This window comes from Echeneis naucrates, chromosome 3 (genome assembly GCF_900963305.1).
Source record: "Echeneis naucrates chromosome 3, fEcheNa1.1, whole genome shotgun sequence".
Lineage (NCBI taxonomy): Eukaryota > Metazoa > Chordata > Actinopteri > Carangiformes > Echeneidae > Echeneis > Echeneis naucrates.
The window spans coordinates 3237644-3264377 of record NC_042513.1 but is presented as its reverse complement, the minus strand read 5'-3'; the positions used below and the strand labels follow the sequence as shown (position 1 = coordinate 3264377).

Below are 26734 nucleotides of genomic sequence, written 5' to 3'. Positions count from 1 at the left end.
TTACATTACATATATTTAAATTCAACCCCATTTTTAACATTAATCTGATCTAATTCCACTTAAGATCGTATGTCGGGAAAATGTGTTCTGCTAAATGCTTATCCACAAACTAAATCAAAGAGCTTAATTTTGCTACTTGAAATTACTTATATGAAACCAAAGAGCAATGCCCCCACCTGGTTGGCTGGCTGTGTGACAGGTGGTGGATGTTTTGCTTCCACGACAGAGGGCTCCGTCTCCCCATTTGTCTGTACAATCTCTGTGGGGCCATTAGTAGCAGTTTTCTCCATTATGGGCATTCGCTCAAGGAGAGCTGGCCTATTGTCAAGGAACACGCAATGAAGCCAAAGGGAGACCAAACTTAACCATTTGAGGATTTTCCCAAATTCATTAACTGGCACAACAGGGTTGTGATGACAATTTATGCTACAAAGTATTGCAGTCTCACCTCATGTGGTCATATTTCTTGAAAAGCGCATTGTACTCCACAGCTCTCTGCTGAAGTTCCACATCAATGCTGCTGCCATATATTGAAACCACCTTCTTAATTCGGCTAAAAAAAAAAAAAAAAAAAAATAGGAAGAGTAAAAATGAAAAACCGTTTTGATTATTGCTAATTATGGCTCATCACCCAATGTTTGCAACACTTCAATGAAAAGAATAAGTGTAAAGGTCATTACTCACTTAACACTGCTGAAACGAGTAGACAGCTTCATGATGGCAGTCAGCGCATAACCCCGGGTCACAGGTGTGGAGAGATTGGACACCAATAGGCCTTCCAACACATCCAGAACTTCATCCTCAGTCACCTTGATTTAAAAAGAAATAAAACACATTTCTCGACTTAGTGTTTCTATCAGGTTTGAGTTACGTCATCAACTCCTGTGTGCATGTGTCTAATGTAGGAATCTTCCAGCTGTACCTGGATGGGTTCCTCCTCCTCACACTGTCCAGATACTAGCAGGTCCCCGTACTCTCCTATACACCAGGATGCCACCTGCACTAGAGGTTGCTACAGGACAGGGAAACACATGTCAAGCACGCTTTAAAGATGGATATTTCCCAAGTCTAATTATGACGCAATTCAAAATTGTTCTGACCTGCGAGATGTCATCAAGCAGTGCTTTGTAAAGTCTCTGTACTGTATAGGCATGCATCTCCACACTGTTGGTGATAAGCTGGATAAGGTTGGGAACAGAATCGTCTCGCACATAGCTCCCTGCCTGTAAGGATGAACAGAGATGGCAACAAAAACTAAATTTTAGATGTATTTTAGCAGTAAAACTAATCCATTACTAAGACATATTCATATGTTGTAAGATGTATTTTTGTAAGTACCGTTGTCAGGACTCTCATTATGGTGTCTATGTGCCATCTTTTTGAAGGGGCATACCTGCACCACAAAGAACATATTGATTAGTTCAAGAAAGATGGCAGAGGAATCATCGACATGTGAAGTTATCTTAGCTTTAAGGAACCAGGGGACAAATGCTGTCAGAAATGAAATGGTAACAACATGGTCTATCAGACGATGGATCACTCATTTTATCATCATACAGCATTTCAGTTTAAGCCATCCCCAGTCTACTGTGATGGGACAAGTACAAACTTTTAGTTTGAGGCATATTATAGTATGTTCTAAACTCTTTTTTTGAGTTTCAACAGATGCCTTTGTTTCCCTATTTAAAGACAGAAACCACATTTGGCAGCATGCAGTTGATTAAACAGTTACTTCTAAGGGGTTCTTTCAACATTGACCTTTGCGCTTGTAGTACTAAGAAGTAAAATCAAAAGCTAGAAAACATGTCACGACCTTGCACATGACAAAGTCGCACAGGATGTGCTATAAAATTACCACAAAGCAGCTAAGCACAGTTACAATGTGTGGCAATGTCTCTGTGCCAGTGCCATACTTCTCTGCGGCTAGAAAGACCCCCGATGCACAGTCTGCTTTGAATTCTGGGTCACAGGAGTCGAGGAAGTAGAGCAGCTCTTTCATCATGCCTCGAATGTTGTTGCCATTCACCAGGGCAAAGCTCAGTTCCATTGCACGTCTAGATAGTAATAGAAAAAAAAAATACACCAAGGTCACAAACCATGTGGTTGAATAATAAGAAATATGTAACACTCTAATTAAAGGAATGCACTCATTCCAAATGTTGAATAACCTCTTGATGGAGACATCAAGGTCTTTTAAACAATCCACAATAGTGCTCCGATGCCGCTGCACTGCATTGTGGTCTGTCTGTACTGTCTTTAGTAGGGATGTCAGTGCCACGTATCTGGAATAGTGAGTTTTAAGTGTCAACAGGAATTCATAAGAACATTAAGGATGAATAATTTTCTGCAAGATCAAGTACTTTTGTGAATTAACTACCTTATATTTTTGTCATTGTTAAGAAGGAAGCGACCTAGTATGTTAATGGCCAAGACCTGAGAAGAGAAGTCAGTTAGGCAAGGAAAAAATAAATAAATAAAAATGCAAATACTCTTGAAAGGTTTTTGATCGTAGAATAAATTAACTCACCCTCAGTCCACTTTCAGACTTGATGTCCATTATTGTCAGTACAGTCTCATACAGGATTGCATTACCTACATTTTTACTCGTCTCTGTGTTTGTTGCAACCTGCAAGTGCATACGCAATTAATGCTACAGAATAAAAAAAATAACATGAGCTTTTAAGTGAAAGCAATGACTAAGCTTCAACCTAACCTGTGCAAGAATGTCATTCATCGCTTCACTGGAGTCATCATCACTCTTGCCTAAAATTCGCAGTAGTCTCAATATTCGCACCTAGGAAGAAAGAAAAGGTCCAGTTGTGATGTTCTGTATTCATTCCCACACCTAAGTTATTGGACTTTAAATAAGTGGTAATGGTTATCCTACCACTACATAAAAATAATAATTGGAAAAAAGTTAGAAAATGTTAGCGTTCATACCTCAGGAAATCTGATTTCTCATTCCATAGCACTGCACAAGCATTAGGCCAAATTAAAATCTACACTTTAAGTAGAAAATATCTGCATCAGGAAAGAATAAGATTTACCTGCAGGAAAGGGTCGCTTATGCCTGACACATCATGCTCAGGAGAGTATCCAGACATGATAAGGTTCTTCAGGATTCTCACTAACTGTGGAACCAGCTACAAAAAGAACAACATAGGACAAAAGAAGTGTCAAAATATTTGTGTGGATCTCACAAGTTTTCCACTTTTTAAAATCTCTTAAATCACTTGTATAAACTGGTTCATAATAAAATGTTAAAGCTAGTGATTTGTCATTTACAGTTATAGCCAGCTACACAGATTTCTATAGCAGTTAAATAACTCAAGTTATTAAAAATTTTTAGGTTTTATACAAAACCCTTGAACATACAAAACTATCAAAACATTTGGCTCTGAAATCCAAAGAATGTTTCAGTGCCAAAAAAAAAAAAAAGGGGGGGGGGGGGGGGGCTGTTTGGTATTGTTTCAATAGTTTGCACCGCGTACTGACTTAGCAGGGTTTTGGATATGTTCATCTGCAGAAAAGAAAGGTAGCACACTTGGAATTCTCAGACATTAGTTTCCTTACTGAAATTTTGAGCTGTCAGCAGCCTTTCTAATTTTCTGTGGGCTAACTTTCAGTTTCTTAGCTATTACAGATATTCTGCATAGTGATCCGGTCTGAAAAGTTGAGAGATGAAACACAGATAAATATTCTACTCTGATGTGGGTGACGCAGAAGAAGCGACCCAGAATGCCAGAGAGAGGAAAAAAAAAAAAAAAGGAATCTTATCCTGTGAACTCATCTGTCTTAAGGTGGCACTCTAGTATTACATCTGCCAAACCTTTAACGCTTGCTCAAGACAGATTACAGACAGTGAAAATCATCTGACATTGGTGAACAAGCCTGTGGCAATCGTGAAAAGACACCCACCCAACTGCTTGTAGAAAGACAGTGATCAAACGAGCTGCTTATTAGGCTAAGCATGACACTGAAAACAATTGTGATAAATGTGTCTGACAAATGGACCAAAAACAATTTTATAATATTCAAAACATTGACATAGTAATGATCACTGTGCAAGTTAAAGAAATCAAAATTATAAATTAAACACATGACATTACTCAACACAAACTTTGGTTACATTTGAGGTGACTGTGTAGAGTGATTGACTATTTACAGCATGCACCAGCTATGAGATCAGAATATACTCTTACCTTCTCATTCTAACACAATGCAGGAATTGTAACAAAGACAAATGACAGAAAAAATATGAGGTAGATGTTAGGGAGGGGAAACTGGAAATCGTTCACTTTCATAGAGCTCAAAATAATGTTTAGATCATGAACATGAGGAGTAGTGCTTCAGGCACAGTTTTGTTACACCTAGAGAAGGAGAGGTAGAGCAGCAGTTGAATTACAAGAAGAAAAGACAGTGGAAGGAGATCAAAGACTGAGACATACTTTGAATGTAGAAGACACCTGTAGTGCAATCGAAACCTCAAAAGCTTAATATGTTTGACTAACTTATCTATGTCAAAAGAAATGTGTACGCAAAGGGAGAATGAAATGTGACATGAGCTTAAGACAAATGCATAAGAAATTTAATCATGGTCATTTTTGAGAAGAATATCCGTTTTTACCTTTCTGAAGTGGGCCAGCATATCAGGACTTCTTTCACACATTTCAGTGAGGAGGACAACTGATGTATGGAGAACACCTGGGGGGGTACACAGAATTTATTATCAATGATTATGTTGCGTTTCCCTCATTTTGTACTCTAGATCACTCATTGTTACTGGGTGCTGAGAAAAGAGTGATCTGAGAGCATGAGGCCACTTTCTTCACTCTCATTGATATTATGATAAGAGAAGCAGCTGTTCATGGTTCTCCCTCTCTGACTGTCTAAAAATTCTTTTTAAAAACATGGCAGCAAAAAAACTCAGGGATGTGTTGTGTCTACTGATTGATTTCTTTGGTTCAATTATCTTGTAGTATATACATACTGTACAGTAAGCAGCTCTTTGGTGAAAATCAGGAGACACCATGAGTTTGTACACAAGTCATAGTTGGAGCATCGGGTATCTAGGGCTACATAAAATTGAATTGGGGAAAATTTAAGTTAGTATTAATTGAGGAAAAAAATTGCATGGGAAAACAAGTCAAATATCTTGACATCAACAAAAACACAAGCTATTGGTAGTTGCTCTGATGAGTTGTTCATCAGATCATTGCACATCGGCCTAATTCTAATATTTGCTGCAAGATGATGGCTCAGAAGTCTAATATTACAGTAAATCTTAGTTAGAAGCAACAGCATCTCTTTCTTTTGGTCTCTCACACAGAATAAAGCTGCATGTAGAGTCTCACGCTCTCTCCCTTTTATTCATTGCCCATTCATTACCACCTACAAACTCCAGCTGAGTGACGTTGAATTCATCTGACCTATGGTCAAAATTTGATAATTGTCAGTGAGTCAGTCATTCCTGCACATGGGATTTATGAGAAGTGCCATTATTTTAGATACACTCAAAACTAGAGGCCGAGATTATGCAGAGATTATCTATCAAGCAATCAAACTTTATTTACATAGCACTTTTCATACAAAGAAGTAACAGAAAGTGCTTCACATTATAAAAGCAAAAAACAATATTTCTGCCACAGACACAATGGTAGACAATGCCATTACTACATTGCATGTACTCAGTTGTCATAGGTCAGACCACACCCATCTATGAACTTGCCTTTAATTTTTTTCCTCAGTAACACAGTTTTGTTACTTTATCTCACAAGGATATGAACATATCTTCCCCCGACAAACACCTACCAAAGTACTCAAAATCACCTGGACATGCACATAAGGAGAAACCCATTCTGGCTCTTTGTCATAGCTGATAAGGAGGCTCATCTAACTTATTTTGAAGGTGTATTTGCACTGTGATTTTAGAACAAAAATTTGTGAAAAAAGTGATCAATTGTTTCAGAAAATGAGCAAGGTTTAACTTTCTCCCCAGAGTGCTCTACATCACCAAATGATAAGGCAATGTAAATATCTGTCTGCCTCCTACAGTACTTAAACATGACTGACATTTCCACATATACAATGTGTAAAAGAAACTGTTCCTATCACTTAGCTCGTTCAGTGTTTGACTGTGAATTAATAACAAAAATAAGCACAATTACACATACTTTTTCCTGTAGTATTTTTCTCACATGTAGGGGGGACAAAAACCCATTAATTCAAACCTCCTCTGCAAAGGACACACACTGTCCAGCTGTTGTAAAAGCACAGAGAGTGGCAGGAAATAGGACAAAGTCTACATTTGTGTGGGACAAGCACATTTCCCCAGGAGCAAGCACTTAAAAAAAAGAGTTTACACTTGCCATGATTCTTCTCACTCAGCAGGTTTTTTGTGGCTGGGAGGAACATTTCCATGAGTTCAGGAACCTTCCTGATGACATGAACTGCACACAACGCTGCCTGTCAAATATATGTACACAAGGGTAATTAATAAGAAACGGTTCAATATTACCACAATATCTTATCTCAATAGTTCAAAACAGTGGCGTACTTGTCTACGACCACACAGACACAACCACAGATTTTAGTAACATACTATATAAATGTGACATCAATGTGGCTTACTTTTTTCCGCAAGTAGGAGTTAGATGTTTTGAGGAGTTTCTCTACTTCCCCTGCTAAATCACGACACATTTCTGAAGAACCCATGCAGCCTAAAGTGCACAAGGCCAGGCCCTGCACGTATTGTGTGCTGTGATTCAAGTCACTGGCATGGGAGAGAAGAATCAAATAAGGCATGGACACAGACAGGAATACATACAAGGAATAACTTTGAAAGCTACAATACACAAGGATTCTTTAAGACATATATACACACACACACACACACACACACATACATATATATATATATATATATTATATTATTATAAATGATAACTTATATGAAGGCTTATGATACAGTTTCAGTTATCAATTCACTATCAGTAACAAATGTTTGCAATGACTTGCAAACAAGCAAGTGAAGAATATCACATGCGCCTCCACTTACTTCTTGATGCAATTTGTCATTAATAGATGGACGTCCTGCCTCTCATCCAACAGCAGCATAGCTCCCAAATAACCTATCCGCTTGTCAGTGAACTTCTGGGACGCAATCAACTTCAGACACTCCAGCTGGAAAACAAGTCTCATGTCATAACACTGTTTATGGTACAATAACCACAATAGTAATATATATGGGAACATCTAAAAAGCGTTTCCTAAATATTCTTCCCTCCAACATCACCTCCGTCATACCTGCCCAAAGTGTGCTGGGTAGCCCAGCATGTGCATATAAAGTAGCTTTGCCACATTTCTGCATCGGTATGTATTGTCTTCCTCTCTAAAGGATGAGCGAATAGCAGCACACTCTTTCTGGATCATCTCACGCTCCTCTGCTTGGGTCCGTGCTGTCCGGATAGTCCGGATCAGCTCCCGCAGTCTGATCGGAGCTGGCATTCTCTGGAGAACACAAAGCATAGTTTAGGCAGGCTGGCACCTATCACAGGAACAAAATTAGCTTTACTGCTAATAAAGGCAATTGTGATAACCTTTCTGATGATTAATGTGTTTCTTGCAATGGTGGGCCAGCGCTGTTAAAATAAAAATGTCTATAACTCAATAACCCTATCTAACAAACCATCCTACGATGTGTGGATGTCACAGTTTTTCCTAACTTTCACTAGGGATTTACCCTATGACGAATAGAAATAAAATTTGTGCCAATTATGGATAACAAAAGTGTTCCATTCTAATTGTTGATGAATGTGCCATTATACTAGAAGAACAGGGAACTGCAATGTAATCAGCTCTCAGTAGAAGCTGAATTTACTTTCTTTGATGTGTGCACATTTGATTATGAGCACACCAACAGACCAGGAGCCTTGATTCATTGAGCCCAACACCAGGTCCATTCAGCTCAGGTTATTTAAATTGTGGTAAGACAGGCAGTAGATCGCTAGCTTTATTAAAGTGTTGCCTTGTTTGACCACATGCCCGATTCCTCTTAGATCAAACGAATTCTTACATTCTCTGCAAACCAATACTTCATGCAAGAAAGGATGACATCATTCTCTTTAGATGTGGATCCTTACTTTCCTCAGTAGATTGGTACAGTGGTTTCAAAGATTTTATTTGAACCTGTCAGCAGGAGTGCGTGATAAGAAAAAGGAGACATTTCCATTGGGCATTCAGGTGGAAACTCTTTAACCTCTACAGTTTATAGGTTTGGAAAAGGAATTGGTACCACCAGGTATGTCAAAGTTGACATTAGCTTAATTTAAAGTTGGCTGGTCACATTTACCTTAAGGCTATTCAATGTTAAGAGTTTGTCTCATGTTGGAATGGTGGGGCTCAAGTTGCTTTTTCCATGTAAGAGGCCCTGGCAATTAGCCAGCTCAAAACCTAGTAAGAATTTCATAGGTCTTAAGACAGAGATCGAGGGACTACAGTGGCAGCAACATTACTGGAAAAGACTAATGGAATTTAGGATGGACAAGCCATGAATTATTCAATAAATGGGCAAAAATATTATCATTTGCAAAAACCAAGTTAAGCTTTACATTAATGACAAAAAGCAACCTTTCTGCTACATATATCTGACCTAAGTGCAACAACAGCAATATGTGCAGATCCACATCCCACACCAAAAAGATTGATTGAAAATAAAACACTTACGGTACAGGCTAAAAGCTTGGACACACCTTCTCATTCAAATGAATAGGAAAGTGTGTTCAAATGTTTGGCCTGTACTGTACTTCAATATAATTACAAAAACATTTCTTTTAACTTTCCATGTATCCTGAAATATTGATAACAAGCTTTTCCTCTCATGAGATTTGGTGACTCAGTCTAGATTAGCCTTCAGTGCTTGACAACCACCAACAAGGTTATTCCACCTCCCACCCCCAACAGGGAGCAGCACACTTGTTGACCCAAAGACAGCATACTAGAGACATAAAAAAAAATAAAACTATCAAAAAGGATTTTATATTGGATTGATGTCACAGCCACTGCTGTTTGTCATGTTTTACACAGTTAAACAATTAAAAAAAAAAAAAAAAAAAAAAAAGACCATCGGATGGCTCTAATATGAAAAATATGCAGAGGAACCACAGGACTTAACATTTTTTCCAAATGAATTTGACAGGCTGTTGATATTGGTTGAGCCAACCTAAAGCAATAGTTACTCATTTGACTTTGTTGGGCTGCAAATTTCCCAGTAAGTTGCGAAACAACCAACTGTACAATTGATGCTAACCCCTACAGACAACATGGTGCTTCTGCCACTAGGGTCGACATCAATGGCACTATGACCGGAGCAAAGTGGAGATATAATTGTAAAAACCCAACCTAAATAATAATCACTCAGTAAGAGTAAGGCTCTACTTGGTGCACCGGCCCTTGTGCCAGAAAGTGAATAACAATGTCTCTGTCAGCAGAGGTAATGGGGAAGTGGTTTTCTCTAAGGTCACAGCCATATTGCCATAACAAGTCACCTGAACTGACTGTATTAAATCCTAAGGACAACCCTGCCTTCTGTTGAAACTTGAATATCTCGTCAACATGCGTAAATATGTTATAGCTAACTGTTACACATCAAACAGAGACCAGAGGTGAGGCAGCTGATGTCTTGGAATATCAACTAATACTGAAAACTCTTAAATTCCCCTCATTCAGAGATCTGATAAAGGTGTTCAGGAATCTTGCTAACCTAACCTGCACGTCACACTCATTTGCTAACTTCCTACATACAGCTAGCTTCCTTAGCATTGATCTACTAGATGTACCATAATAACAGCTGTTGCTGAGAAGGGATATATGCTTCATTAAAACATGAATATATTTGTTGCCATCTTGAATAAAGTGCTGAGAAGATAAGTTGGGGAAACTAGCGAAAAAATGAACCAACGTCGTGAGCACGATAAGCTACCGGCTCTATTCACGTTAGGTTGACTGATGACCAAAATGTTTACAAAATGCCAATTTTAGCAAAGTCCGACGTCATTACGAGGCTTTGTGCCAAACATCCACTGTTTAATGTTACTTTGCTAACGCATATGACACCTAGCAAAAGCCAGCTAACGACGAGCTAACGGTGGCACACACTTGTATTTTCAGAGAAAGGACAGGATAGCTGGATGACACTACAGCAGTTGCCTCACCTCGGCTGACACTAATTCGTGAAACTGGAGTTAATGTGAGCACTGTTGTGCTGTATTGTCCAACGAAATCAGAGGCCATTACTGGCTGAGCATGACACCTGAATCTGATCGCCGACTGATCGGGACATGATGCAGTTCAGGCCTTCTTGAAGCATTTGGATTATGAAGCTAGCGAGTCCTCTGTGGCGTTAGCTAGCTACCTGACCACTCGATTGTTTCTTTATGCCTTAATCCTATCACTATATGAAATTCTAATGGGGAAATAACACTTGTTTTAACCTCGGTAAGAAGATATAAAACACAAATTCAGCATTACGCGTTGTCACAATGATAATGACTAAGTAGACAACCAGACAACATAGATGGCTTTGGAGTTTAACATCCCTAGCACAGCAAGTAGTTAGCCGGGCTAAAGCTAAACGAGTACGCTAATCATGCTAGCCAACTTAGCTGCTGACAGGCACAACCCCGGTGAACTGAGGGCTGCGACTTCCTATGCAGCGCCACAGTGAGTTGTCAGCGTAGATACGATCAAACCACGGCCCACAACTCGCACCTTAAGACATTTAGCATTAATTTCCGCTCGATGTATTGCTCTAAGAGGATACTTACGAGACGTGGTAACGCCAGAAAATGACTGGAATCGTCTCTATTAGCAATGGAGGGAGGAACACACTAGACATGCAAAATGGTGGCTACTCCAGCCTCAGCACATCTACCGCAGGCGGAGGGTTACACTGACATGTCCCAGAGGTTTGTGGAAGAAGCGCGGACTCTCAGACTCATCACCAACGTCCACCAAGCTCAGCCCGAAACACGGCGCCTCAGCCCGGGATTGCCACCTGATATGTCCACTGGACAACATGGGTAATAGCCGAATTGTGTCTTCATGCTCATGAGAGATATAGCTAGACGACCGTGTGTTATTTGCTAGCTGCCGCCTGGCTCGTAAGCTGCTGATCTTCCACCGTCAGATTTGTCAATATAGGGCTAACGTCTAGGCTTGGTAACGTTAGCCAGTGGGCTAAGGGTAACGTTATCTTATGATCTCATCCACAGATCGGCCCCGCATATAAATGCGGGAAACATGGCTTTCGGGTTTGGCGTTTAAGTATATCACCCGTCGCTTGTCATGCAAATGTCGTAAATTTCATGGCACGAAGAGATTGTTTTGTTGAGACGGCATATTTTCTCTTAACCTTGCGGAGGAATACATTTTTTACCGTTTCAAAGTCGTGCTGAGGTCCGTTTACTCGTGGCAGTCAGTGATGACGACTGCATGTGATGTTATGACATTAGCTGTCCGGTGGTTTGCTGCGCCCTCTAGTGTTTATAATCTGCTGCCCAAGAAAGTGTGCTCCAGGTTGGACCTGATGAACGTTTTACTGACTCAACAGATAGTGGTTTTAAATATGAGTAAGTGAGATGACAAAAGTTGTCTTAAAATAAAGCCAGTCAAGTTGGGGATGGTATTGCAAGTCACTGCGATCAGAGGTAAAGTCAGATTGAAATAGCGTACAACTGGCTGTATGATATATATAATGATAAAGTGACAACCCTCAAGCTGGTGTAACAAAAAACAATGTTTGTGTCACGTATGAAAATGATCCCAGGTTTTAGAGATTTAGAGACAGTCCAAGACTTAGATGAAGTGATTTTTGTTCTGGTGTGACAACTTGAACCTGTTGTTCACCTGCTCCAGTTGGGGCAAAAAAGGAACATCACATGATTAGTTACTGTGTCCTTCCTGATTGTGGGCTTGCTCTTGCAAGGGCTTTTTTTTTTTTTTTGAGTGCCAGCACCATTGTCAGTCCTCATGTGTTTGGAATGTGTGAATCAACACTTTGAAATACTGTTTATACAAACCCACACCTATTCAGTCACTTTTTACACAGTTCACCTGCTTTTCCATAAGCTTGTCATCTGAGTGATTAAACAACAGCACTCACTCGCATGAAGAAATATTTCATGCAGTAGGAATCATTTTCCTGTGTAAAATTCAAAACCTGTTGAAAAACAGTGCCTTAGGTGGAAAGGGTCTGTTTATCCAAACTACAAAGCAAGTTTATTGAAAAATATAACAATAAGATATGCTGATGCTGCAAATTGCATCATATTTGGAACCTGCACATTACCAGTCAGGTTTCATAATATGAAGTATGAAGCATATAGGCATGTTGATGTTTTTGTTTTTATATGACCAGGTTTTTAGAAATTTGCACCTTAGCTTTCTGTTTTCATTGGATCCCCAGACAATTACATATTTTTACTATATATTATTACTATTAAGCACTATCTCTTTTATGGATACAACATATTAATATATATTCCATATTTTGCCAAACCAGTAACAAAAATTACAGTATGTCAATATGTCAAAAATATATTTGTGGTGTGCATGGCTTTCTCTATATACTTCAATGAATATTTGTAATTCAAAAGTTATTTTGGAAAGCATGAAACATACAGCAAAAAAAAAAAAAAAAAAGACCATTCCAAATCAATACAAGTTCACCAGGAGTGATTAACAGAGCCTCTGTCTTTAACAATCATATTTTTACATGTTTAGAGTTATGATAAAAATTCCAATTAAATGACATTTCATTTGCATGATTTCATTTAATTTTAGACAGCAACATCTAAAAGTTATTACACAAAGCTATTACATCCAAAAGTATGCACAGTAATGTCCTTTGTATATTTTAATCTTGTGTTTTATACGTTTTTACTATTTTATTTTTTCATTTTGCTTTAACTCTTTTGTGCTGTATGACTGCTATTTTTTCACTACAAATCTAAGGGATTATTTCAACCCTTATCCCATGGTATACTTATGAACTCCTTACATCTTAAATATGTACACACATATACATACACGCATATGTAGCCCAGCATGTATTTATATGTACACACTATAACTTGCCTCTTTAAAATGAAGTTTGCCCGCGTCGTCGTCTTTTCTCCCACAAGATTTGAACGCAGCAGACTGTGTTTTACACGAACTCCCCCACCGTTGCCCCCTTGCGTATCCCACAATCCTTTTCGGCGTGGCTTCGCTGCCTTTAAGTTAGTGATCAGCTGTGCTCGTGCGCCTCTGCAGTGAGCGCGCGGGTGCCAACGGCTCTGTATCAGAGCGGCTCGGGGCTGCTCGGCGCGTCTGCCGACATGATCTTAACCCCCTCGGTCGACCGAAGAGGGGGCTTTCTCCACGGCTGCAAGAATGTGACGCTTTAGAAAATCTTTTTTTTTTTAACCTGAGGAGAGTGGATTTTTTTATTTTCATTTATTTATTTATCTATCAGTGTCGGCTCCCTCAGCGCGGCTTCCATCTGGACTGATCTCTGCCTTCCTGTCCGGGCTGAGGAACACAGCAGGTTATTTTCTCTAACCGGGAGTGGGCAGTAATATGTCCAGGCGAAAACAGACCAACCCCTTCAAAGTTAACTGTAGGTATTTCAGGAATCATCTTCTTCCCCTCACTGACTTATTTAGATTATTTATCCCTGTCACGTCCATTATCCGTTCATTATTTGGTCTCTACTCCTGTTAGACAATAGGAGTGTATTGAATTATTTCCACTGTGTATATATTTTCCTAAATGCATTCATCATCATCATCACATGCCGTCTCATATTGAGTTGTATAATATTACCAGCAGAAATGTACATTTGTAGGTTTTTTTAATCTATAGGTTTGCATGAAAGCGTTTCTGCATCAGGAATGGTGATGGATATCTTAATTTCATGTGGGTTTGAACTGTGAGAGCACAAAGTATTTATTTATTATTGTTAACCTGTTTTGTCGAATTCAATGGATGCAGTATGAGTGACATACGTGATACGTTCATTGAACTAATAGTCCAGACATTATAATAGAAAAGAAAATGACAAGTAAGTTGATTAAAAAATACAAATAAGGCCGCATGTATAAAATGTTAAATACTTAATTGAAAGCAGCGCTTAATACTTTTACAAACTCAGTAATAGTCAAATGAGGGTAGTGTAGAATAATTCTGTCAATATGAGCTCATGTCAAACATGAAATGTGTGGTTTTACATTGTAATTGTGGACACGTCTCTCCTTCCAAATTGATCATTTGTGCAAATGTTGTGTGCCATGCTGAGAGATTTCCTGATTCATGTCACCTTTTCTCTGTTTGCTAAATAGACTGATTCACAAAAAGGCTTCTGAAAGCCTCTTCCTCGAGTTAGTGTGTTTCAGCCCGCGTGGTGAACCATGTTACTATTTATTAGCTTTGTTGTCATGTCTGTCATTAGCTTGGCACAAATGTGTCGTAGGTGTTTTGAAGAAGCAGGCATTGTGACAGCATGTCAGTAAACCGTGATCAGAGGGGGACAAGCCTTTCAATTTTTACACTCTGAAGATCTGCTTGATGTCAGTTCAGCTTTGACATGTCAGTTTCAGTACAAGATTGCAGGAATGCAATCGAGAGCACATAGTCAGCAAAACTGATTAAAGCTCTATACAAAATATATGCTATGGCTAAGAAGGGAATTTTTGCTGATTCTTGCAGTGTTTGCTTATACAATGAGATGCCTATGATACAACTCATTGTGCTAATCTGTTCATTCTTATTCTTTTATTTGAATTATCTGATGATTGACAGATAGTTAATTGAAAATGAAGTTTTCTATGTGAAAACACCTAACATCATCTGGTAATGCAGATATATTATTTCTGCTCTTCTTACCCTAAACCTAGCTCTTCTTGTTGCTGGACCTCGTTGATCTCTTAAATACATCTCAGTCTGCAGATGGGGATTTGTTGGTGTAATCTACTCAAGTTATGTATGGTGCAGCCCTCCTGTCTAAACATAGTTTGCTTCACGTGCTGTTGAAATACATTTTACACTTGCACCTATGGTAATCCTTGTCAGCTAATTAGCTCATTTGGTGCTCTGCAACACTTCTACAAGAGTGTGACCTGATGTTGCTCAGGAGGCTCTATTACAGTACAGTGCAATGTTGCCATATGTTGGTGAACTTCATGTTGTGACAAATAACACAACATTCTTTGGACTTGACAAAAACCTCCCTCCATATGATTGGAGTGTGAGTTCAGATACCGTGTTGTGCACAATGACTTCCCTCTGACTTTCCTTGATTGTTTTACCTAGTCTTTTCATGTGAGGTCTGGGTTGCATGCACAGAGCTGTCCCCACGGAGAGCTACAGACCAGACAGACTGACAACCCAGACAGGTAGGGAGACAGTCTGACAGGGAAACAAACACACACACACACCTCCCAGGGAATTACAGACAATAACATAGCAGTACTGTATTTCTTGCTATTTGTTTTCTTCCTTGAGTTTGATGTACAGCAATACTGGGAGAGAGTGAGAGAAATAGTATTGTATTAAAGTTCGGATTTGAAGTGTTGCATGCTTTCGGGAGTGAGTGGGATGAGTCTCTAGGTTGACAGTAAATAGATTTCACTTTTGTATAATGCCATAGGATGTATTACTCTGTTTTCCGTAAAAGGCCTGGAAAACTATGGTAGACTATAAAATGGTCATGAGAGTTCCTATATAAGTTATTTCATAACATGTCAGATTCTTAACTAAATGGAGACATCTGTGCACGCTGAACTTTTTGTTAATTGCAGTTCACTGAAGGTGAAATGCACAGTGTGCCACACACCTGTTTTTCTCAAGCATCTACATTTGGTCTGTGTAGTATAAAAAAGGATGTTTTCCCCAACATGTGCTGTACTTCCCCAACACAAACAGTTCTTGATGAAATGTGATAGCTGAGTGCTTTCATGGTGATTTGAGTCTTGTTGCAAAGCCTAATTTAAGTACATAAACATTACTTTTTTCGTCTTATTCACCACAGAGAAATGAAAGCAGTATCAGGTGCCAGACTAATCAGAGAAAGTCTTCTTTGAGAACAGTTAATCACTTTAGCCTCCTCTTTGTAATATTAGGCCATCAGTTAATCAGACAGAGAATTGATCAGACATCTGGTCCACCATCCTTCTTTTCCTCTGCATGTGTGTGGGATGGAAGACAGGGGCCCCAGCACTTCCTGCAGTTTCAGACAGTGTTGTGTGTCTGCATGAGTGTGTGTTTTGGAGGGGACACTGGCTGAAAAGAAGAAGGGAGGGTTGGGGGGACGGAGGGGGTTGAATTCAACAGGGCCCCCATTTCTTGTTGTTTGAGTAGAGTTTTGGCATTCTATCTTTTGTCTGTTTTGTTTTGCCACCCCCCCCCCCACCTTCCCTCCCCTCCCTCCTCCTTCTCTTCTGTGTGTCTGTTGGCTGATGAGTTTGTCTCTTTGTCTGGCTCAGACACTGCGTCACCTCCTGCCTACAGACACACAGACTCAGAGATAACATCACAGTGGCAGAGACGGGGTGGGGGGGGGGCAGATGTACAGACAGAGCCCTAGCTGTGGGGGGATGGGTATCTCTCTTGCATCAATCATTGGCTATGTGTTGTGAAGTCAGCTTGTTGTTGTAGTAGTTAATAGTTCAATACTCGGACCCCTCTCTACTAGTGAAATGAGTCCTTGCGTTTCTGTGGGAAAAGTGCCAAAACTGTGCTTGCATGCCAACTTCTCGCTAATAGTAGCTAATACCTGTGAAATATTAGATCGACAAACCTCAAGATTACACCTCTATTTTTCCTTGGATACAACAAAATAGAGCCTGTGTGTGTGCACAATACCTTTAGATTGTGACAAGGGCCATAATTACTTACTCAGTACAGACTCAGGTAACTGAAGTCTGTCTCATCCATTTGTGCTCTGTGTTAATGGGGAGAAAGGAAACAAGGGAAGAAAATTCAATTTTAAGTTATCATTAATTTTAGTAATCTATAAGTGAGGACATTCTCTCGTGTGAATGCTTGAGGAGCGTTTAACCAAAATGGCCTTGAAGCAGTGTCTGGCAGTTAAATGTAGGCTTGGGGGCCAAGTGTAATAATAAGCCAAGTGAAGGTGTTTTGTCGAATCCTGCAAGCACCAAGGCTACTATGAAACAAAGAAAAGCATCACAAGGAGTTAAATGAGTCACATATGGGCTGTCATGGTATGAAGCTTCATCCTCCCCCTCAGTACCGATTGTATAGATATGGAGGTAGTTTGAGCTACATAGAAGCAGGGAGGACAGAGGGCGAGCCAGGCTGTTCAGTGTGTGGGTGGTACTGAGATAGTGAGCAAGAGAGATAGAAGCACACTGAGTTGCAAGGCAGTTAGCTAGAGGAAAATAGTGCAGGCTGCTTGCCCCGTGGGACTGCAGCATAGCTGCTCAAAAGAGCTAGCATGTATCTTTGAGGGTGTGTGTTTGTGTGTGTGTGTGTGTGAAATAATGGGGGTTGGGATGCAAATGAAGTTAATGTGTGCACACGTATGTTGAGCTCGCTTTGCTGGCGTAATGTTCCGCTGTCGGACATCTAATACAAAAGCAGCCAATTCAATGACTGAATAAAGTATTATGATCCATCTCATTTGTGAATCCCAGAAGTATTTAGAAAGGTGTGGAAGCATGTTTTTTTTTTTTCTTTCTCTCTCTCTCTCTCTCTCTCTCTCTCTCTCTCTCTTCTTTTTTTTTTTTTTGGTTGGCTGCTTTTCTGATTGCAGGTTTCACTTTTGTTTTATTTTGTGTTATTGTAATAATCATCCTAGTTGCATTAACCACAGATCATTAACCAGATTGCAGCGTGTTCTGAGACCTGGACACATTTTACAGCTTTCAAAAATCTTAGAGAGTGTTAGGATTGGCGAACAATAACCCTCAGTTACACGTGAATGCACTTGTGTTAAAAAATTCATACCTTCTTGTGTTATGCTTTGACAGTAGATGCTCTTTCTGTAGCAAAGACTATGGAGCGAATTTGGGATAGAGTGTACAGGTAAAAAGGCTTTCCACTGACTCATTTATTGACATTAGTTCAATAAGAAATATCATGAAGCAGGATAATTGTGAAATCATTTCCTAATGAGAAGAACTGCCACTATGGTGCACAGTCATCGTGGCATCTGTCTGTAGACAACTACACTGCGCTTTATACAATGAAGGAAATTGCAGTATGCTGCTATATAAAAACAGTCTGCTATGTTGCATAACTTCGTAGATTAGCCTGGTCTTCTATTCCTCTGCTTCACACCTTTCTAATCAACTGCAAACAAAAGCCCAGTATACCGGTTTAATTTAGAGCTACATTTGTAATTTTATCAATCTTTGAAAGATGCATTAATTCACTGCCACACATCAAGTTTTACATTATTAATGGTTGATGCAATAGATTTTTTGTAAAATTGACAGAGCCTGTATAACCACACATGGAAAACATCAATAAATGTATCATTATGATGCAATAATCATTGAAATACTGATCATTTATGGATTTTTATCCCTGTAGCTATAATATATGGTATGTGTTGCGTTTAAATAGCTCCCCCTTGTGTTTTAACCATACGTGTTCATGTAGCAGTAACAATTCACTTGTTACTCAAAAAATCTCATCAACGTACTCCTAACTCTCTCTCTAGGCAGAACATCTTTATCTTCATCTTGTTCCTGTATCTATACTTCCAGGGCCATTCCATACCTCAGGCATCGCAGGACTTCAGCACACTATTAACATGGATGGCAGGGACGAATTTACCGAAGACAGTGAATGCTGCAGCAACAACTCCCAGGAGGTTCATGGGCAGGATAGCATCTCAGGTACAGGATAGAGGGACGGGACAGGGAATAACCAGATGGACTCTCTAGGAACGTCCTCAGACCGAGGGTTTTTAGTGAGAGTAAGCCCTGCTCTGTGTTTTGTTGTCTGTCTGTATTGATAGGGCTGTGTTTGCCTCCATAGAAGACAGCGATAGTGATCCTGACAACTACGGTGAAGACTCATCCTCCAACACTTCAGCTGACGACCACATGACCACCAAGAGAACACAGTGCCGCCTACAAGGAGCGGGAGTCAAAGAGGTATCCCATCAAACTCATGAAACTTATTTTTTCATGAGTTTGAGTTCTGCCTACATGTATTACACTACAGCGATATGGCTGGAGCATATAAACAACTCCAGAAGGATAAATTATTGATAAGGTTAGCCAGAGGTGGGGGTTTTTTGTTTGTTTCTTTGTCCTCCACCACCATTCCATGAAGTAGCAACTGATGTTAATGTAAATTTAGCTAAATGTTCATTCTGTGTGTAATATTGGTTATCAAAGTGCAGTAATGTAGAATCTGCTGCAGTTTCAATGGATTTAGTTTAAGTGTTGTTTTCATAGCCAATGTATTGCCCAAGTTTTAAGAAATATTAGCAATGATTCGAACTGATATGTGTTGTACTGATATGTCCTCATCTGTAAAAAAACAAAAAAAACAAAACTGATTTCAGATAGAGACCATCTTGCAATGGGAGTGGTGCACAAAAAATTGCCTCACACAGAGATACACATAAACACCTGCCAAAGTAAACATGCATCAACTTTACCACACATACACACACAAACACAATGAAAACAATAAACTGCTATGCAATTTTAAAAGATTAAAAAACACTTAATTGGATTCAACATACAACAAAACAGTCCTGGCAGCAACCAATATGTTTTATGTTCAGGCCTTCTGTTTGAAAATGTTCTGCCTTGCAGCTTGTGTGTGAGTCACATCTGTGACACTACACAGTCATGTCACTCTAATTGAGTCACCAGGACTTGCAAGAATTTTGCTCAGTTATACCCTGAACCCATCAGCACACAAGACAGAAATGGTTCAACTAGAAATGTTTGAAGCAAGTAGCAACCCCACAAAGGCCTGCTTTAGTTTGCTACTTGAATACAAAACAGTGAATCCACTACTAATAAGAGTTAAACTGATTGTAGACAACAAGATGGTAGAATTTGCTTTTACAAATGGCAATAAAACAATATCAAACTTGATGCAAGTGGGACTGAGGCTGCAGATGTATTGTGATGTAGCTATGTCTAGACTTGCTTATAGCACTGCTTTTGTTCCTGAAATGTGTTTTTAATGGTGCCCCCCCAACCAGGAGAGCGAGGAAGGGGCAGACCACATCAACAGCTTCGTTTGTCCTCTCTGCACTCTGGATTTCAGCAGCCCCGAGAAGCTCATCTCTCATGTCTACCAGGTGAGACCAGCATTGGGTTGTTTGTCCCTACGTAGAACAAGAACATGAAAACAAAGCAGGTTTCAGGTTTGTTTCTAATGAGGCCCCTCAGTTTACCAGTTAATGCAATCTTAAATTGGCTGCAAAAAAACAAACAACCTACATTTTATTTACTATTTTTTATTTTCATTCGTTTAGATTTTTGGTGCTCTTAGAATATGAGAGTTGTAGCTTCACCTTTTCTTCGAGGCTCTTCACCAATTTCTCATATCACATTCACTAGGTGATTTATACCTTACCTCAGCATTTGCAGAACTTGCAGTGTCAACAAGGCACTTTTGTCTTGAAGTTGCTGAAGCTTGAGTGTGCACTCAGTCACTTTAATGTTGAGAAATTACCACAGTGTCTGCCTTGATAACCCATATGAGCGATGCTACAAGACAGAGTGGTCTATTTCCACAGTTACAGTCTTAATGAATAGGCGCAATTGTTCTTGGCTCTTAGTAGTTCACACAGTAACACATTGGGATGCTCCTCAAATTATTAGTAATATGTGAAATTAACTGTCATACTTTATTTTCAAAACAGCTCAACATCTTTGTGCTATTTCAATTTAAGGAGCAAACACAAAATAAATTTGGATGCAGGATGTTTTTTTATTAAACTTTTCTCCACTTCTGATGAAAGACATTATGCCCCATCATCAATTGTGATTATAATTTTTAGTTGTTTAATCTGATATACCTTCATGATAACAACGAAGTGTTTATATATATATATATATATATTCATTGATAATCTACAATTTAAAATGTTATATTGGGTATATTGGCTATATTAACATAGATGTGCAAAGGCAATTCTACAGTGTCATGTTATTGATACAAATAGTTTTATGTTCCAAATGTGTTCCCCTAAAATAAGGACAGCGATCGTTGTTTTCTTTTAATATCGGTGGCGCCATTTTAAAGGGTCTTTCTTCCCTTCAATGTTCTTGTTCTTATCTTGTTTTGCTGTCTCTAACAGCACACAACTATGATGAGCAATACCAAGAGCTATGTGTGCCCAGTGTGTGGGCGGGCCCTGAGTTCGCCTGGCTCACTTGGACGGCATCTTCTCATCCACTCCGAGGACCGCCTCTCCAACTGCGCTGTCTGTGGCGCACGCTTCACAGACACCAACAACTTTAACAGGTTGGACTCATCTTTTCTGTAGCTCTAGTCTTGGTCACTAATGCAAAATGCTATCAAGCTGCAAGAACGTGAGTGGTGCTCTTTATGTGGCATGATGCCTAACACATGGAACAGTGGAACACTGGACAGATCATCACCAAACACACAACAAGACTACATCGTAGGAAAACTTAGCACTTGCCCATTGTGTCAGATGTTTCATTTGATTTTCTTTTCGTTGAGCTGGTCTTAAACCTCAGGTCAACGAAAGTGTCTTTTATCAGATTTTGACAGTTGATGTGCTGCAGATAGCCATATCCATATTTCTTTTAAATATTACGCTAATCCTTTTTGAAGCACATTGTAAAACTGGAATTAAAAAGAAATACTATAACTGACAAAGCTATTTGTTATCAAAAAAATAAAAAACAAAGGCAGCACATATGATTCATTAAATAAGATTCACTAAGCCCTATTTTGGCAGGAGTGAATAAATAAATAAATACATTCTTACTAATTCTTCATCAGTCAAATAGTTAGATTGGCAGGGCGTTTTCTTTCTGCCCCTCAAACAACATGGTCAGCTCATAAAATGTTGGACATGATAAAAACGGTGAAAATATGTCTGTAATGCAGCATACTTGGTTCCCAGTTTTTGTGAGATTTAGCCAGATGCATAACAGGAGGGAGGAATAAAATTAGTTTTGGAATGATAGATTCAATAGAAATAAACTTGCATGTTGCTTAGCAACTACTAATACATCTCAGATTTAAATGGCACCGACAAGGTCAGAACAAATAGTGGGACAAACATTGTGAGAAACACTAATGTAGTTTTCACTGGAGTGATAAGAAAAAGTGGAAAAAATAAAATATTGTCTTATCATGATTTATATATTTGGCTAAAATGGATATTAATGTTTTTACAGCTTGCTACTCTCTGAAAACATGTCATACATGCGAACATGTTTTGTTCTTCTTTAAGACTGTTGATGGTGTGCTATTCAGCTCTCTTGGTTAACCATAGACCTTGTGACAGTAAAAAATATATTAATTCTAAATATATATTTACATGAATGGGATGAAATGAGTCATCTGTTCAGCTAAAATGGTTCAACAAAGATGTGAGGGCCAGGTTGCTGTGATGAGCTTTAACATGGAGAGAAGACGCAAGGTGCAAAGTGTGAGTGGTTTAATTTTATCATCAGTGTTGAAGTTGGGAAAAAAAAATATATGATGAAAAAGTATTGCAGGTAGCAGTTTGGGGCACTTTAAGCCAGATATGTTTTTTTTTTTTTTTCCAGAATTAAATGAGATTTAAATGGAAAGTGCAATGAAGTAATAACATTTAGTAGCAGTTAAAAGAATCAGCTTGACCGGGCTGCATGATGAAAGAAAATACTGCGTTGTGTTGGCTGATATTGTGATTTCAGTTATAATCGTTGTTTTTGGCACTCGTTTTTCACAAAAGTACAATCAGTGCTTGTGTCAAACACCACAACACTTTATCACAGTTTACCTTCTGCCATCTAGATGTTGCACTAAGATGTAAAGCTGCAAACAAAGGTGATTCATTCTGTGTTCTGTCATAGGGAGAAACTTAAAGAAGTCCTCGACACCACCAGGATGGATGTCACCAGTGAAAGGGATGCGTGTTCCATGCCCCAGTCCCTCTCCAGCAGCCCCATGGACAGCCCAGGGCCTGGCACTCACTCCTGTCAGGGGCCAGGCCCCAGCCCCAGTTCCTGTCAGGGTCCACGTCAATGTCAAGCACCTGACCCCAGCCCCAGCTTATGTCAAGGCCATCGCACCTGCCAGGGACCTGCCCACATGTCGAGCCAGTGTCAAGGCCCCCGGCCGTGTCATGGCACGGGGCCAGGATCTGGACCGTGCTCGGGTCCAGGACCATGCACAAGCTCTGAGCAAGGGCCCTCCTTTCCTTCACTGCCTGACAGCCTTCTCTCTGAAGGGCCATCGCTTGCATCTATCCCTGATGCTCTTAACTCCTCTTCCTCAGGCCTTCCTCCCATTCCTGATATCCTGAGCCCGATGCCAGTGTATCCTGCTGGGGTGCTGCTGGTGTGCAATAGCTGTGTGGCTTATCAGCAGTTAGTCGTGGCCCAGTCACCGATGCGAAAATGGGCTCTGCGTAGGAAGAACGAACCGTTGGAGGCTCGACTGCAGCGTCTGGAGCGGGAGCGCACAGCGAAGAAGAACAAGCGGGCATGTGAGACTGAAGAGGAGAGGGAACTGAGGAGGCTGCGGGATCGTGAGGCCAAGCGTATGCAGAGGATGCAGGAAACGGAGGAGCAGCGGGCACGCAGACTGCAGCGGGACAGAGAAGCCATGCGTCTAAAGAGGGCCAACGAGACGCCCGAGAAGAGGCAGGCGAGGCTGATCCGTGAGAGGGAGGCAAAGAGGATCAAGCGACGGCTGGAGAAGATTGATCCTGCTCTAAGGACACAGATAGAGCATGATCCTGCTGCGATGGCCGCCCTCACAGCAGACATGAGTCTCTTCCAGTTTCCCTGTCCGATGCCCGTACCTTCCATTGATAACGGCCTGTTCATGAAGCTGCCCTGACTGGACCGGTCCGCAGGGAGCTGGGGTGACAAACTTCTGGCCAGCATCATTAAGCTCCTCCGTGGTCCCAGCCAACCATTCCCAGCTGGTTCACTCCCAGCACAGTCTGTGTGGAACAGCGTCACACTAACTGCTTTGTTAAATACAACAAAAACTAAACCCGTTTTTAATTTATTACAGTATAGAAAACCTTGGAAACAGGGTTGAGAATGTTTCGTATTGTATGGATGATGAAATTAAAGCATGTTGTAAAGAGATTTAACACAGTTCATTATCGTAGGAGCAGTTAAACTTCCTTTGAGGAAAAAAGATCTTTTGCACATGGACCTTAAGTGACAGGAGTGGGTACTCTGTAGCCACAGCCCCCTCCTCTCTGGTCCACTCTGCCAGCCCAGCGGCTCTGGTTTACCAGTAGCTACACCTCTCTTCAAGCTGCCACCGCGGGTCCCTGGGAAGTTCATATTCAGTCAAATTACTACCTCAGCTGGTGCCGTGATTGAGCCCCCCCCCCCTGTCCTGTGGCTTAACTGTGTTCCAACGCCAAGCTTCCAAAGCTCTGTGTGTACTGAACACTACTTCAGAGGATGCGGGTTGTTTTGTTTTTATTTATCACTCAGGCTTTTTTAATAGGACACAAACATTCACGTGATTTGCAGACGCACCAGTACAAGTACTTGATTTGGATATCCACAGGTGAAACCTGAATGTTTTGTCCTATTGAACATGGCTGCTGTCGAGCAACATTCCCCCTCATCTCCTGAGTTGTGCATCTTTACACGCCTTTTGCTAATATTTAAAACCATTTTCTTTATGCTTTACACTCCAAATATGTTTGCCAATGTCATTCATTTTTCTGCTCTGTTTCAGAGTGTTTCTTTGGCTCATAGGAACTCAGTCTGTGCTGCTGTTTATTGTACTGTACAATACATTCGTTACCTCTTGTATATTTTTTTGGCTCAGCGCACTAAAATGTTCAGTTAAGTGGCTGCAATGAAACAGTCACATGTCACATTACTTGAATTTTGCCTGCAAAGATGAATTTGCTTTCCTGATTGTGCGTAAATTCTAACCGATATGTTTGGTTATTATGTGTTATTATGGGCATCTTACACAGCTAATGCAACCTCGGCTTCATAGGAATTTGTGTAGCATTCACATGCTTTGATAAGCTGCGGTACCTTCAAATTGTGTTGACTGAACCACTTTGATTACTTTTCTCAGCATAAACAAATTTATTGCTTGGTAAAGCAGGTGGAAATGATTTTTAACTCATGCCCTGTGTTTTTGTTTTTTCTGTTACTGAGCACTGGGGCAAGTTGCATGACACATACAGCCCACACTGGGAGAGAGATTCTATTAATCTATATTCATTAACCTCATTCCAGCACATATTTATGCAATATGATGTGAATATATATATTTTTTGGTGAAAATGTTTGGGTTCCTTTATTTCTGTCAGCAGTATAAAATTGTTTCAGATGTTGAAATTAGAGGCCGTCTTTGGATATCCCTTCTTTGATTTCCTGCCTGTAAGGTTACCTCCAGTTTTTCTTGACTTTACTTCTCCAGATGCAAACATTTACAGTGTCACATTTCTGAAATATTCCTGAAAGAATATCAGAGATGGGCAAGTACTGGTTCTGTTTGAATCACTCCTAGACAAGAGTCGATCCATCTGGCTGTTCCAGCAGATGTAACAAAGAATAAAACATCGGGATATATTTTGTTTTTGTTTGTTACATCCTCAGAGGCTTTTCTAGGAGTGCATCAAACCTCTATGCAACAGTTCAGTTATTTATTGTGAGGGAAATTAGTTCACTTTTCACTGAAACTATGCAGAATGCGACTTTGATTTAAACGGACTTCAATGTTTAGAGTTTAGCTTCTCAGGCAATTTAACTCAGTGAGCGGGCTCAGAGCCACGATACGACACCCTGGTCCATAAAAATCATTTATAGCGCTATCACACGATGCTATATGGACAGTTGGAGGCAGTTGTGTGACTTTTCAAGAGACTTTGTTTTCTGAAATCAGTTTTCTCCTCCAAGTTGAGCACACAAAAACAACAGGGTCTCACTGCCATCCTTCTCACGACACTCTGCACCAAGGGCAGATCAGTGCTCTCCACGAAGGCTTCAGGTGTCATTTCTCTCTTCTCTAAGACTATGAATACTGGGTATTCTCAGAGGTTGCTCTTTCAAATTGCTGTGATCCCTTTTGTCCTACGGTGGAATAACGGGACAGGAAACTGAAGTACTATGAACTCTGAGGTGATGTTGGTCTTGATGAGCAGTACTTTCAGTGTGGCTTAGGTAAGCACTGCATGTCATGAAACTGCACTTGTCCTAGAATGGTTCAATATGAGCTTGTGTTCTACTGTTAGTTTATGCCTGCCTGTTTGATACAGTTTAATCAAAAGAAAGATGTTGTTAACGTTGGCCTTTCTATAGTAATTCTATCAGGATTCTCTCTCGATGTCCATGTTTACAGAATAAGTCTCTCTGAAAAAGGCCAAATGAATGAGCTGAACTGCTAATTAGAACATTCATGCTAGCTGTGGTATCGATGCATTCTGACTGGATGGCCCTCAGACACGCTCTGTTACTGGATTAACAGATGTACAGATGACATAACCCGGTGAAGAATGTGGAAATAAACATTGACTTTA

General features: G+C 40.0%; 2 protein-coding genes across 7 annotated transcripts in view; one reads left to right on the top strand and one right to left on the bottom strand.

Annotated features, from left to right (window-relative positions):
- ap1g1 (adaptor related protein complex 1 subunit gamma 1) overlaps nucleotides 1-11022 on the bottom strand; it is a 17303-nt gene extending 6281 nt beyond the window's left edge. Inside the window, exons 1-18 of one of the 3 annotated variants that reach the window (XM_029497456.1) lie at nucleotides 10824-11022; nucleotides 7306-7509; nucleotides 7058-7182; nucleotides 6631-6772; nucleotides 6369-6465; nucleotides 4628-4704; nucleotides 3048-3143; nucleotides 2714-2794; nucleotides 2528-2626; nucleotides 2378-2433; nucleotides 2169-2282; nucleotides 1914-2054; nucleotides 1339-1393; nucleotides 1101-1223; nucleotides 923-1012; nucleotides 685-809; nucleotides 449-553; nucleotides 177-318 (exon numbers count right to left, since the gene is read on the bottom strand). In XM_029497456.1, the coding sequence (XP_029353316.1) occupies nucleotides 177-318; nucleotides 449-553; nucleotides 685-809; nucleotides 923-1012; nucleotides 1101-1223; nucleotides 1339-1393; nucleotides 1914-2054; nucleotides 2169-2282; nucleotides 2378-2433; nucleotides 2528-2626; nucleotides 2714-2794; nucleotides 3048-3143; nucleotides 4628-4704; nucleotides 6369-6465; nucleotides 6631-6772; nucleotides 7058-7182; nucleotides 7306-7506 (1869 nt within the window). In that variant the 5' untranslated portion in view covers nucleotides 7507-7509; nucleotides 10824-11022. Of the gene's footprint in view, nucleotides 1-176; nucleotides 319-448; nucleotides 554-684; nucleotides 810-922; nucleotides 1013-1100; nucleotides 1224-1338; nucleotides 1394-1913; nucleotides 2055-2168; nucleotides 2283-2377; nucleotides 2434-2527; nucleotides 2627-2713; nucleotides 2795-3047; nucleotides 3144-4202; nucleotides 4212-4627; nucleotides 4705-6368; nucleotides 6466-6630; nucleotides 6773-7057; nucleotides 7183-7305; nucleotides 7510-10823 lie in introns of those variants that run through there. The other 2 variants (XM_029497457.1, XM_029497458.1) reach the window with 2 other exon arrangements.
- znf821 (zinc finger protein 821) lies at nucleotides 10975-26734 on the top strand. Of its 4 annotated transcripts, none has more exons than XM_029497462.1 (6): nucleotides 10975-11078; nucleotides 18771-18902; nucleotides 19045-19163; nucleotides 20234-20332; nucleotides 21338-21504; nucleotides 23076-26734. In XM_029497462.1, exons 1-6 carry the CDS (start codon nucleotides 11075-11077, stop codon nucleotides 24064-24066), a joined length of 1512 nt encoding a protein of 503 aa, XP_029353322.1. In that variant the 5' UTR covers nucleotides 10975-11074; the 3' UTR covers nucleotides 24067-26734. The 4 variants fall into 4 exon arrangements, with proteins under 4 accessions (XP_029353322.1, XP_029353321.1, XP_029353320.1 ...); XM_029497461.1 differs by lacking the exon at nucleotides 10975-11078 and adding an exon at nucleotides 13485-13657 and having other exon boundaries at nucleotides 19048-19163; XM_029497460.1 differs by lacking the exon at nucleotides 10975-11078 and adding an exon at nucleotides 13485-13657.